Below are 14,224 nucleotides of genomic sequence, written 5' to 3'. Positions count from 1 at the left end.
TTATCTCTGATATAGAAATTTCAGATATTTTACAAAGACATACATAAGGGTATGTAGCTTGGTTCCCCGTCATATACAACCATATTTATTCTCTGTGTTCAATGAATTTCAAACATGTTTTGAATGATTCATATTCAGTACATAGGAATGCAAAAGTGATTCATGCTTTTTACTAAAAAGTTATAGTGCATGATTATTTTTAGAAAAACAAACAAAAAACACTATTTATTTGCATGCTAAAATAAACATGAATGTATAATCAGCTGATTCTTAGCACTGCAACATAAGAAGTACTGAAACTGAAATAAAAACACTACTGGATGTAGGCAACAGCAAAAACAGGTCATCACAACAGACTGAAAATAAGATATTCACAGGAAACAGAGCGCTATCACTGTCTGAACAGCACACACACAACGACCCTTCCACCAAACCTAGACCTCATACACAGCTAAACATGTCCTTTGATGAGATCTCCACTTCAGCTAAACATACTTTACTTGTCTTACTATCTACCACCAACCTTAGTGTACAGCTAAACATTTCCTACCATCGCGCGCGGCATTTTCATAATTTGCAAGTATATCTCTCTAGTCACCAATTTTATTAATTAAAAAATAATTTCCATTCACAGAGCTCTACCAGACTTCCATAAACATCATGCCAGCCCAATTAGTAGCCATGGTGCCCTTTACCACTCACATAGTCTAGTTCCTACAGGAGTCTCCACTACCAAACAAAATTGTCTTCTCTATTTTCTTTTAATCTATAGTGACAATTCATTCCTTAGATATACTAGAAGTCCAGTTCTGATTCAGTAATTTATTTTTCAGCATAGAAATGTCTTGAGCCTAACAACATAATGAAGACACTTCAATCTTGACAAAGTATTTTCCTCTTGTATATGAGATGGTAACAAGTCACAAGCTTCCCATTTAACAGGTCACAAGCTTTTAAACAAGTCACAAGCTCCCCTCTTAACAAAACACAATATTTCCATTTAACCAGTCGTAAGATACCCGTTGAATATGTTACAAGCTTTCAAAATGAACATGTCAAAACTTCCATTTAAACAAGTCACAAGCTTCATATTGAGCATGTAACAAACTTCCCATTGAACAGGTTACAAGCTTCATATTGAGCATGTAACAAACTTCCAATTGAACAGGTTACAAGCTTCATATTGAGCATGTAACAAACTTCCCATTGAACAAGTTACAAGCCTCCAACTGAACAAGTCGAATCTTCCAAATGAACAAGTCATAACTTCCAATCAAACAAGTTCAGCTTCCCCTAAAAAAGAGTTTTTGTCCCCACTGACCTCACAGAAAACATAATTCAGACAGTGATTCCATCAAATCCATAAAACAAGACAGGGGAAAGGGTATTTGTAAGAATGGTGGAATGTTAGACTTCAGAGCTCATAGCCTCTGTCAGCCGGAATATGCAGGGGTTGATACGGGAGAAGCTTAGTGGTGCTGTCAGGTCAACTTAGGTGTGGAAATAAGGCATTCCCCGTACATATACCTGGGGTCATTGTCTGGTTGGTCAAGATTTGTTATTGTTGTGGTCACTGGCCTGGATAGTTACACAATAGAAAGAAGAATAAAAACCATGTCAACAATATGTACATTTCCATGTCAACAATATTGATAACAGCATGTCACAATCTATATACAATGAAACGCTAATATATGATTTATGAACTTTCACATCAAAATGCCACAAAAAAGCCAACATTACACAAATACATTAATACAACAAACCCAAGCAACAATACATAATGCACAACAAGATTTCGCCAAAAGCAATTTCAACAAAACAGCAGTTCAACTTATTCCACAAGTTTGGTATGAGTGAGGTGGTAGAAAACATTCAAACCTGACTTACAAGAAAAAAAATGAAAAAAAAAAGAAGTCACTAGCTTTAACCAAGTGACCGGTGGAAAATAGTCAAATATTTATTGCAACTATCCACAATTTTAAATTACCTTCTTTTTCAATGAGGCCCATCCTGCCACATGAATCATCAACTTTTCTTAACACTGTGTTGTAGCTTTATCCCAGCAAGCATACACTTTATATAAGTGTGCACATGTCATGTCATTACAGGAGGGGACTCCAAAACTTAGGTGGAAACTTCAACATTTTCGATAGATTACTCACTTCCCAACACGATGAGTAAGAGGGCTTTCACCAACAACAATGTACCGACATATTTATGCACACTCACATGTGTACAGATTAATTGTGGTGAGCGATACCTGACATACATGTGTTTAGGTGTGCATCTCATGCATTTACTTATGTGTACTGTCTGTGTAAATATTATCATACTTTTCTTTTAATCTAAATTCAAATTAAAAACTGTCAAAAATATGAATCACAGCTACTATTTTAAGCACAGAATATGCTGATGCCTGATTATCAGCTCGCAGTCATATTTAAGTCTTATCAATGTGTTTCTTATCATTCCAATATCATATATCCAGTTCAGAATTTGAAGATCGATAATAATACTTGCCTTGTATTAACAGCCTACCTTGCACACCCCATATCTGTATTTGCACAGGTCTGTGTTGTAGATCTACACAGGTATTCACCAGGTAACACAGACAGACGTACACCTATCAGATCTTCACTGATGCCTTCTCAAGTCACATGTAGCTCCAGATACAAACTCCAAATCTCCCAGACAACGGAAACATTTTCTGATCCAGACTTGACACTGTAATGACCTTGACTGCTGGTGTTTATACAACAACCACTTCTAACGTCAGTTTTCAATATGACTCTGACCTTCAAAAATCACCTTTGAATCACTTTTAAATAGAAACTTTTGCAAGTCTACTTAAATTCACTTGACCTTGACCTTTGAACATATATCTGTATTTAATAACGATTCCAACAGAAAATTCTACAGTTTCTGCACTATTTTCTAGCATCTACCTGGTAGGTCGACACATTTCAGCCTCAAGTATCTACCTGTGCTGTCACCTGCATTCACCTACACACTTTTGTTAATTATTTTTTTCACCTGTCCTCAGGCTTCCTCCAAGCCTACATACACTAGCATCTCTTCTTTGAATGACCTCGCGACCTACAGGTAGATACAAGTAAAGATGTACTGGTGTAACTCCTCACAGCTATATCCACCGATATTCTGGAGTGGGTCATTCACCAGTGAGTTACGTCCCTTTGAAAGAAATTATCTTAAAATCTTTAAAAAAAGTATTTCAAAACCCTTTGTAACACACATTAACTATCATTCATGTTCTTCGACTACTTGAAGTATATTTCTTAATGAAACCATCCGTCTGATGTACGTGTCATAACAGCTTAGAGCAGGTATGTCCTTGCAACTGAAGCACCTTTGCTAAGATTTCCTCTCTAGCTGAGTAAGCACAATTTCATATTCATAAGTAAGACTGTATCCACTACAACACTAGTGACAAGTTGTGACAGCTTCCTCACAGATGTGAGTTTGAATTGTCACTCCTATGAATCAACTGCAATACGACATCAATTCCCTTCTAGGTCACATGTCATCTCTCGCTCAAAATGTATATTGATACATGTGTGTTTTTTCCAATAACCAAACTGGTTGATGACAGGTATTACTTGGCGTCTGTATTGTACACTATAAATGTTTGCACACAACACTTCTAATCCGTCACTGGTAAAAAACAACAAAAGCTTGGTTGATCCGAGGCTTTCTAGACTGGGGCCAGTGTGAAGCAACCGTGGCTGATTGTAATTTTTAGATTTCAATCAAGTCGCTCAAGTGGAACAATGCTTTAATCGGGGAAGTCGTTTGTACCTCAGACGTTTTACCTGTGACACCTGGCCTACCTATATGTAAGAAACAATATGGTGTGTACAACTTCCTTCTGCGGGACATGAACAGTATTATAGAGATCGAGGAAGCTCTGACCTGACTTCCAACACACATCACATAGTGAATGATGATTCCACAGAAAAACACTTAATGGATCCTTTTCTGGAAGCTGTAACTTATATAACTTTTTCAATCTTCCTGTCTGTATTCCCTCTATGCCACTATGATCATGAGACTTACAATATTCCAAGGCTCAAAATGAGAATAATTTTATCCAATGGCTTATTTGTTAGATGTTTTGGGGGCATTTTTGTAAAAAAAGAAAGACAAGATTTGCCAGTTGCTAAGAATGATCAAATTTCCAAAACACAGAACTGTGTTTAGGCCTGTAAAGGATAGCCACATGCACAAACGAAATTAACACGCATAGATACAACACATCAATGTAAAATTCCTGTATACCTATCACAATACAACTGCACATTATCCTCAAACCCTTTTATCCCTCAATAGTCTTCTTATATTACTAGGCAAAACTACAAACACCACACATGTTCTTTTCATCTCCGTTCACCAGACAGATGTTCTGCTAAAATTGGCCCATTATGACTTATTTGGCAGTTAAATGTTACCTTTTCTTATTTACACTGACAGACAGAAATTTCAAAATTCTGACTTAAATTTTAACTGAATGAAAATTTATAATAGAATCCAAAACATATGTCTGAACTTTGACATTTCAAAAAGCTTAACAGAAGAGTAAAGGTTTGTTTTCTCAAATGTACAAATGATATCTAAAACCACTCTCTATCCATTACATGTATAACTCTGTTGGTATCTACATATCCTTGCATGAATTGTTTGATATTTTGTTTACCTGTTACCATATTTAAACTATGAAATCAAATATTGAAAATATGTAAAGAATGTTCGATCATTTGACAGCTGTGGGCATACCAATTACACCAGGAAACTATTTCTATCCGAGGTCGTTGTATCATGTGAACAACTTCCTGTCAGATACTGCCAATGTCATATTAATTCAAATCAGTATGTATTAATACAGAAAGTCTAAAATCTAAATAACATCATATTTAAAATTAATTTAAGTCGTGAAGAAATCCTGGTCAAACAAGAATTTCTTCAGTAGAAAATTGTTCAAGGCGTTGGAATTTTAATTAGTTTTTCTTCACAAGATTTTAACTTCCCAATTAGATGTTAAAGTTGAGTAGTTAAAAAGAGGTCAGTTTACATGTAAAACATAATTGCAGTGAATGCTATTCAAACTTAAACCATTCACCCCTAAAGTCCCATTTGATCTCTTCCAATGCAAAGGTTGGAATAGTCCATTATGAAATTTCAGGGGTGAATGAGTTAATGTGTTTACAATACACTGCAAGACAGCATTTAACATGTTATTCCAGTTTTGATAATAATAGTACGGAAAAAGATATTGACGGAATGCAGGATTGTCAGATAACATGAAAAGGAGAGTATATCAAGGTGTAAGGATAGGATCAGACCAAAGGTTGATTACACAAGAAACCAATTAAACAAAAATACACATTTAAAAGAGACAGCATGCCAGCTTGAATACAGATCACATATATATAAATGTCTCCAACTACAGCAATAAAGACCTATCACATTCCTGCAGTTGAATGACACAGGTGAAATGACTGTATTTTTGCACACACTAAACCCTGAGAACTAAATATTAAACAAGTTGATGACTTTTTCTACAACCATGACAATCTGCTGTAAGCCGAGACACCATAAATGTTAAATTAGCGGTAAGTAGTCGGTGTATTGCATGAGTCACACTATTTACCTTGGTTGTATGTACAAAACTAGCAGTTTCCCTTCTTGCGATGTTACATGTATTATAAATCAAGCTCATTTTAACTGGCGACTTTTCCCTTGTCATATTTACTCCACGTCAGGAAATCCTGATGTAATTATTCCTATGGTTTACTGTTTCTATTATGTGGCATTCATTTGTAATTTGATTAAGAACAGAAAGATCACCTACCTATCATCTATTAGGACTGTTCAATAAAAACATACTTCTACCTCTAAACAAAAATATTACAGCACGAACAGAATGTCCAGTTACTTGTATATTTTAGGTTCTCTAGCCCTTGTGATGAATCAGAACTAAATTGGATAAAGCCGATCGATGATAATTTATAAAAGTATACCTCTACCAACTTTTAAATAGAGCTTGTTAAAAAACAATAGAAATTTAAATCGTAATATTTAACACAATATTTTCTAATTGACAAATAAAAGAACGGTACCGTGCAGCTACCTGTTATCTTCGTAAACAACAAAGAGATAGATACTGGACGTACATAAATAAAACAATACACAATGACTGACGCACATTTACGTACTGTATAGGAAATACATTTACAAGAAATATGTAAGTATTATGTTTTGATTATTAGGGTAAGTAACAATAATATACCAGTGGTGTAATATATATAGCACAGTGCGACCATTTACTGATGCCAATGTCCAAGTCGATAAATTGTACACAAGCGAAGAGCACAAAACTGACATAACTCTATACTTGGATTTTAAACATCAAATTTAGAATCATTTTGACAATTAATTTTTATATATCTGACAGGTAATAATGATATCAATCTGATAAATTATTATCTAGAGATGGAATTAAGCATCTACAGGTCCACACACTGTCTACAGGAGCTCAGCATACAAGCACATATCACTATTGATCGAAGGGAAGCAACTCTAGCAGTCAAATACAAACAGCTGCATAAAAAAGATATCAGTTCAACTGGTTTTTGGCAAAAAATCACACTTTGATAGGTAGAAAGCATTCAAATTCTTTTTCCAACATCAAAGAAGTGAAAAATAAATTTGTCAACATTCAATTAAAATGATAAATGATTGAAAAATGATAACAAGTTTTGTATTTTGTCAATCAAATTTACACACTACCCTATAATCATTTCTATCTGCATTACTGCCCACATGGAAGCTTTTTTTTAAGTGTAGGTGCAGGCTTCACTTCCTGTGGTTTACCTGGTATCCAAGCACTGAAACTCCATAGCCATGATGCAGAACACATTCCATTTAAACAGGATTGTTAAGTTTATTAAAATTTAGTAATTAAACCAAATGTTAAGATATTCAAATTTTATTTTTGACTTCCAAAAAAATCAGAAGAATCGGTTGATTTTGAAAATCACCAAGAACCTTCATTCAAAGTATGTCTTGCATTTCCTTTTTTCTCTATAGTAAGGCCAAGATTAATGAAGCTACCTGGTCATAGCTCTGTCAGGCATCACACCCTTCACTGTTCAATAACACAAGACTACACCATAATATGATTTGTTTGATTAACACACAGCAACACACAGACATTAGATGTATTGCAACAGACACACATTTCCAGTAGTTTAAGTTCTATCTAATATATAGGTAGAGTTATCTACATACCTTTGGTAAGAACACTGATATTGTATTAATCACATAATAACTTTTGCTGATGACTAATGTGGACTCAATGTATCTAAATTTATTTGCATATTTTTTTTATTTATTTTTTTGCAAATTCATCCTCTGTCTATTAATGATTTTGAAGCAATGTAGGCTAAAATAAACATAAATTATGGTGGAATATCTCTATGTATTCATACAAAAAGTAATTTTGACCTCTGACTCCAAAAGCAATCTCCAGCAACAATCTTCCATATGCAGTCAATATCACCTTTTTCAGCACTGTAGACTCAGTCAATACAAATCAACTCAGAGTAACAGTGATAATGACCTTTGACCTTTTAAAGTATCATAAGCATCTTCTTTTTATAAGCGACCAGCACACAAAAGCTAAAGTGTGATGGATGGATGTAGTCTCCATATCAGAAGTGTTACAAAATAACATTTCCATTCTGCATTTACCAGCAATAGCGACTACACATCAGTTTTGCTACCATTCAGCATGTTCCTATCCAGCAGCAATATTTACGACAGGCATTTTCAAATTTCATAGGTCTACACTATATATATAACGGCCATGCTGATATAGTCTGTCTACATTATACAGCAGATGCAAGTACCTAGCAGACAACAAAATTTACTGTCTACGGACCTCAGCCAACACTGTCTACACCAATGTATGTAGACCCTACAGGGTCAGCAGTCCACATTGTAGATTTTTAACATCACATTAAAGATGACATCAGGCTTACATAAAACAGATATGGTATTGGAACACAGAGATTTACCACGGCAGTAAAGGTCACAGTATATATCAACAAATTATCTTAACGATAATTACTTTCGCTATGTAAAGCATCAGTTCAGCCATAACCAAATAAACAACAAAGTTGCCTTGTGGTCCAACCACAAATTGTTATGTAATTTTTGAAGGTATTGTCTTTCAAAGATTTACATATAAATGTATACTTTTTCGTTGAAATAATTTTGAGGTCTGCCGTTTTTTTTTAAATTGAGACATAAGTGTATTCATAACTTTTTCAATGGATCTATTTTCATGATACCATGAAAACGACAAAAGCAAATATACAGTAAGATCCAGATTAAAAAATGTTCAGGATTTAACCCATTCACCCCTAAAGTCACATTTGAACCTTACCAAATCAGTGAGTGGGTAAGACCAGTTTAAATATGTAGGGGTGAATGAGTTAAATTATAAATCATGTGACCTTTTGTGAACCAAACCTCTGTGTTCCATTACCGTTACAAGAGAAGCATATTTCTTGTGCTGTACGTGTTAGTGTATATAAAATTGTATGTTAGGCTAGCCTATACAGTATACAGGTCAGTATATATGTGTTAGGCTAGACCGTACACAGCATTCAGGTCATTGTTAGCTACACAAATAACACTGTGTACAGGTAGTGAGAGTAAAAACAAAATTAACCTGGTGGAATCACTCCGGCTGTCAAAAAACACAATAGTCAAATGCTCAGCTATATAAACAACAGGCTTTTGCAAGTTAGTACATTTCTAGGCCGAGTTTGTTAAGGGGGACAACTACAACATTATCACACATTACTGTAGAAAATCTCTCAACAATTCTTTTGCGAAGTATCAAGAACCACACATTATTTGTGAGATGTCCACAATTTAAAGAAGTAGTAATATATACAATATGCATATATGCAGTAACTTATAACATGGACGTGCAATGCTTTAGAAATATTTGTCAGTAGGCTTGTCAATTACAATACTGGTTTCATACCACATGAATGATTCTCAAGACTGTCAAATATATATTAACTTTTTCTAACCATTTCTAAACATATTTCATTCAAACAAAATTAATTTCAATATTTAAAATACACACTTCTGAGAAAGATGGCTGATGGGAGAAGTGCATAAAACTTAAAGTTGGTCTTGGCGTTCATTATTCTAAATATGAGATAAAGTATATAGGACTTGTGGGACAAATAAAGTAATTATCACACAGGAGAATCATTCATTTAAAAAATTAATTGTTTAATATAAGTATTTACAACAGGGAAGCCTAGTAATAATTGGTTCTAGTTGTGTCTACAACTTTTTTTCTACTTCAACCTGTCACTGCAATCAGTCAAAATCGAAGGACACTTACTACGGGTCCATTTTTGACCAGGACAGATGACAGGTGGAATATAGCATATTAGACTTATCACATGTCAGTATTATCCATTGTTACAGTAATCAACTATGGCTATTCCAGCACAGACAAATGTTACACTAGTTAATGGTTGTCTCCCCTTACAAACAAGTTAGCAACAATTATTCAATCAGTTATGCTCTAGAATATCAACCTACATCAATTCCACAATAAGATACACTTTGCTAGACATTTTAACTTAACTCATTCACCCCTGACATTTCGTAATGAACTATTCCAACCTTTGAATTGGAAGGGTACAAATGTGTCTTCGGGGAGAATGGGTTAAAATATTTTAATGACTGCTTTTTTTTTTTAACTTGTAAGCATGTTACATTTGCTTCCTGAATATATCTCTAGATAACGGGAGACAACTTTGCTTCATATAAATATTGTCTATGCATTCTAACATGCAGCAAATATAAAATATACACAAATACATAACATTGGTCCTAACATCAAAATCCTACACAGGGGCTTGGGTCAAACGGTCTGCTAATAACATAGGTCAAAGGCCAAAGTTGAAAGTCGTACCTTCTCTTCTGATGTTGACCTCTGTGTTGAATGATCTCATTCTGTACATCTGCTGTGTCTTTCAACTGAAACAAATCAAGCATAAAGGTTAGATGACAATGAAAACATTAAATATCCAACTGTTATAACATATACACCTTATTTTTACTTGACCTGTTAGATTAACAGATAACAAATGTCCCTATGCTTGTCTCCAATATACTGTGAATTCCACATTCATGTTGTAATGTCAGTTTCATTGACCAATATCACTGACAGATCACCTATATTCAATGAGTAATTCTTAACTACCTGGATACAATTATGAGTCTTACCCTACCTCCAAACCGCCTGGATATTTTAAAGATCTTTACCCTACCTCCAAACCATGTGGACACAATAAAAGAGCCTTATACCACCTTCTAACCACCTGTGTACTTAAATGAACTTTACCCTACCTCCAAACTACCTGTATACAATTAACTAGTCTTACTCTACCTCCAAACCACCTGGATACATAAATGAGCCTTACCCTACCTCCAAACCACCTGGATACATAAATGAGCCTTACCCTACCTCCAAACTACCTGGATACATAAATGAGCCTTACCCTACCTCCAAACTACCTGGATACATAAATGAGCCTTACCCTATCCCCAAACTACCTGGATACATAAATGAGCCTTACCCTACCTCCAAACCACCTGGGTACATAAATGAGCCTTACCCTACCTCCAAACCACCTGGATACATAAATGAGCCTTACCCTACCTCCATTCAGCAGGATACACTAATAAGCCTTACCCTATCTCCATTCAGCAGGATACATAAATGAGCCTTACCCTATCCCCAAACTACCTGGATACATAAATGTGCCTTACCCTACCTCCAAACCACCTGGGTACATAAATGAGTCTTACCCTACCTCCATCCAGCAGGATACATTAATAAGCCTTACCCTACCTCCAAACTACCTGGGTACATAAATGAGCCTTACCCTACCTCCATCCAGCAGGAAACATTAATAAGCCTTACCCTATCTCCATCCAGCAGGATACATTAATGAGCCTTATCCTACATCCAAACCATCTGGATACATAAATGGGTTTGTACCAATATCAAAACCACCATGATAAATTAAAGTGCCTTACCCCACTGCCAAACCAGCTGGATACATTACTCAGCCTTTAACCCTTTCCCCCCTAGGTAACTTTAGTAGACTCTATCGTACATTTATCTGGATGAGTTCATTCTGGTCTACAGTGGTGAAAGGGTTAAGTCGGAATTTGATAGAATTTCTGGAAATATTGAAACTTAAGATGGGGGTCAGCTAAACATAGATCACAACTCCTGTGAATGAGTGTTTGTTATTATCTCACAATGTACTGGTCAGATATGTCACTAACACAGAGACTTACTGTAGCTTGTTTGGTTTTCAGTTCCTCCAGAAGCTTGATAATCTCTGAGTCCGCCACATCGAATGCTGACTGGCCCTGAAAATGGCAACAATCACACTGTCAATATAGCTTAAAATGAAACACATTGTAACGATTGTTCCTACTTTACCAAACATATTCTCCACACAGTATCAAGATCGTCTTTTTTCTAAAACAGTTCCTAGAATAAACAATTTTATGCAATGATTGCTTAAATGTTTCATTACTCCGCCCAATGGCTCATTTTTTATCATTTTATAATGTGAAATAGCCTGATATGGCATGACATTAGAATAGAACATTTTTGCTATTTGCAATATGACATCCTGTCTGACATGAAATTAACATTTGAAGAAGTTAAATGACATGAATGATGCATTTGGTCGCAAGAAAAAGCTAGCCTGAATACATGGGCTATGGGATAAACCAGAAATGTAACTCTTGATGATTTATCATGAATTATATCCAATCTTGTGGGTAGAATCTCAAATATCAAATATATACGCCAGAGTGTAATGTCCCTCTACTGCATATAGATGAAAACTTTCCCCTTTTTATTTAGCTCTTTTTGAATATTTTATTTACCTTTTTTTCTGTGCTTCATAATGCCAATTGTTAATTGTATCTTATAGACAACGGGTTCCATGTTGATGAAATAAAACATTTTTTCAACTGTTCATCATCCCCAGTTCACCATCAAAAGAGATTCCAAGGCACAATATTTGCCTTTGGATTGAACAACATTTAAGTTCGACCGAAAATTTCAATGAGCCCACTGTTATATGGCATCAACAAAAACCAGCTAAGTTATCTCCCTGGTTCCCAGAGCATCACACAATATCTATCATACTTGCCAACCTTTTGAAATTTCCATAGGGAAGATTACGCGAGCCCAGAATTAAAAGCCAAATTAAAATGTTTGTATGTACACCCTATGGAAAAACGATTTTAAATTGCATCTTTTGAGCTGTTCTTTCAGATGAAATCAGCAGATCTTAGAAATTAAGAATAGTTAAGCAAATTCACTGGTTGAAAATGTTCAATTTTAGGGTCCAAAATCGAAAGTCTCCCTCCAAAATAAGGAGAGTTGGCAAGTACGATATATAGATACAACTAGAAAATGTCTGTAAGACATGAATGCCCCTGTCACCATGTGAAATTAGTTTCAGTGGTTGACGGGATGGGACTGGAATGGACGGGACGGACATGGGCAACACTATATGCCTTAAATTTAAGGGTGGGGAATAAAAAGAGTTAAATAAGATTTAAATAATATACTGGCTGAATTGTTTGCCGGACTTACAGCATTGTTTTTGGTTTCCATGTCGCACATGTGTTCAGCCAGGACCTTGCAGGCCTCCTCCTGTCCCCAGTGTGCAGCTGCGTGCAGTGGAGTCCAGCCATCACAGTCCTTGGCGTTTATGTCGGAGCCAGCCTGCATCAGGACACTGCGGACAAATGTCATCACACATGGAAACTACATAGATGTGATGATTATAAGATTCGTTTATATATTTATATCTAGGATAGTTACTTCCACTTAGACACTTGGGTTGCAAAATGTTGTCAACAAGATATACACCATAGCTAGTTATTTTCCTGATTTTACTGGTCACAGGATGAAGCAGTGTAATATAATGACAATTATAAACATATTCTCAAATTTTTCAATGTTCCTTTCCACTGTTCATTTCTATAGCATACACAAATTCAGGAGCAACTCTAGTAGGACTTTTTTGTGTGACATCATCATTAGAACACTCCTAGTTAACTTCAGTTCGGAGGCTGTATCAGAAGCAATATCTACTGTAAACCCCCACAGATATATATGACCAATGAAAGAAGCAGATCTAGCCGATTTAAATTATCTTTGAATGATTAACATTAATGCAAGTTAATGAAAGTCTGAGATTGAGTTTCTTCCGTGAAATATCTGGGACAAGATTTAAACCGACCTTATGACCTTCATGTAGCCTTTTGCGCATGCCACATGAAGGGCGGTGGCCCCGGTCTTGGGGTGTCGCTTCTCTTTGACGGACTTGTTACTCAGCCACTTGTTAGCATCTGCCAACATCTGATTCTCTTCTTCGGACCGTGCAGCATCTGCGTCCACCCCTAGAAACAACAACACAGAAAAATATCTATTACATACAGATCAACACATTGATTACTACAAGCAACAGTGCAATGTCATTCAATGTGGTTCCACAAAGCAACACCATTTATTTGTAATGAAGGCAGATCTATATATGGTGGCATTTTCCTTTGCTTTTCTGCTCAATTTTTTATCAAAATATTCAGAAGAAATTTTGTGATCAATTTGATCAAAATAATCTCAAAGTTGTTCTTGTACATTAAGATATGCATAACCCTCAATGAATCTTTACAATAACAGGAAGAGGATGTGTCACCTGCGCCCTGTGGACAGCAATGCTGATTTTCAAATTTGGTTCAAAATCAAACTCATGCTGGTTGTTGATACTTATATTATAGACATGTGTTTAAGTTACATAAAAATCATAGCATTCTTTCAAGGTTTATCACACAGAAACAATGCGACTTTTCACCAAATCCAAGATTGTTACTGGCAGCCATCAGGATTTTCAGATTTTGTTCAAAATCTAGTTTGAGGATGTAGGGGTGTACAGTTCTACCTCCCAATACCCAAGGCTAGTCGACTTCTGGTCAGGATTTGTGAAAATATTCATTTACAATGAAAATATTGAATGGGGCTAACTGATCTTTTCTTTTTCTTTTTTCTTCTCAAAATCTGCCTGTAGGT

The 14,224-nt window shown here is 35.5% G+C and overlaps 1 protein-coding gene across 18 annotated transcripts in view; it reads right to left on the bottom strand.

Annotated features, from left to right (window-relative positions):
* LOC110459072 (protein phosphatase 1 regulatory subunit 12C-like) overlaps positions 1 to 14,224 on the bottom strand; it is a 103,886-nt gene that overhangs the window by 59,560 nt on the left and 30,102 nt on the right. For 16 of the 18 annotated variants that reach the window (XM_021511125.1, XM_021511129.1, XM_021511133.1 and 13 more), the window contains exons 4-8: positions 13,398 to 13,557; positions 12,746 to 12,890; positions 11,425 to 11,499; positions 10,028 to 10,092; positions 1,528 to 1,578 (exon numbers count right to left, since the gene is read on the bottom strand). In XM_021511125.1, the coding sequence (XP_021366800.1) occupies positions 1,528 to 1,578; positions 10,028 to 10,092; positions 11,425 to 11,499; positions 12,746 to 12,890; positions 13,398 to 13,557 (496 nt within the window). Of the gene's footprint in view, positions 1 to 1,527; positions 1,579 to 8,755; positions 8,774 to 10,027; positions 10,093 to 11,424; positions 11,500 to 12,745; positions 12,891 to 13,397; positions 13,558 to 14,224 lie in introns of all 18 variants that reach the window. The other 2 variants (XM_021511128.1, XM_021511131.1) reach the window with 2 other exon arrangements.

Source organism: Mizuhopecten yessoensis, unplaced genomic scaffold (assembly GCF_002113885.1).
Source record: "Mizuhopecten yessoensis strain PY_sf001 unplaced genomic scaffold, ASM211388v2 scaffold9963, whole genome shotgun sequence".
NCBI lineage: Eukaryota > Metazoa > Mollusca > Bivalvia > Pectinida > Pectinidae > Mizuhopecten > Mizuhopecten yessoensis.
This window is presented reverse-complemented; position numbering and strand designations above follow the sequence as displayed.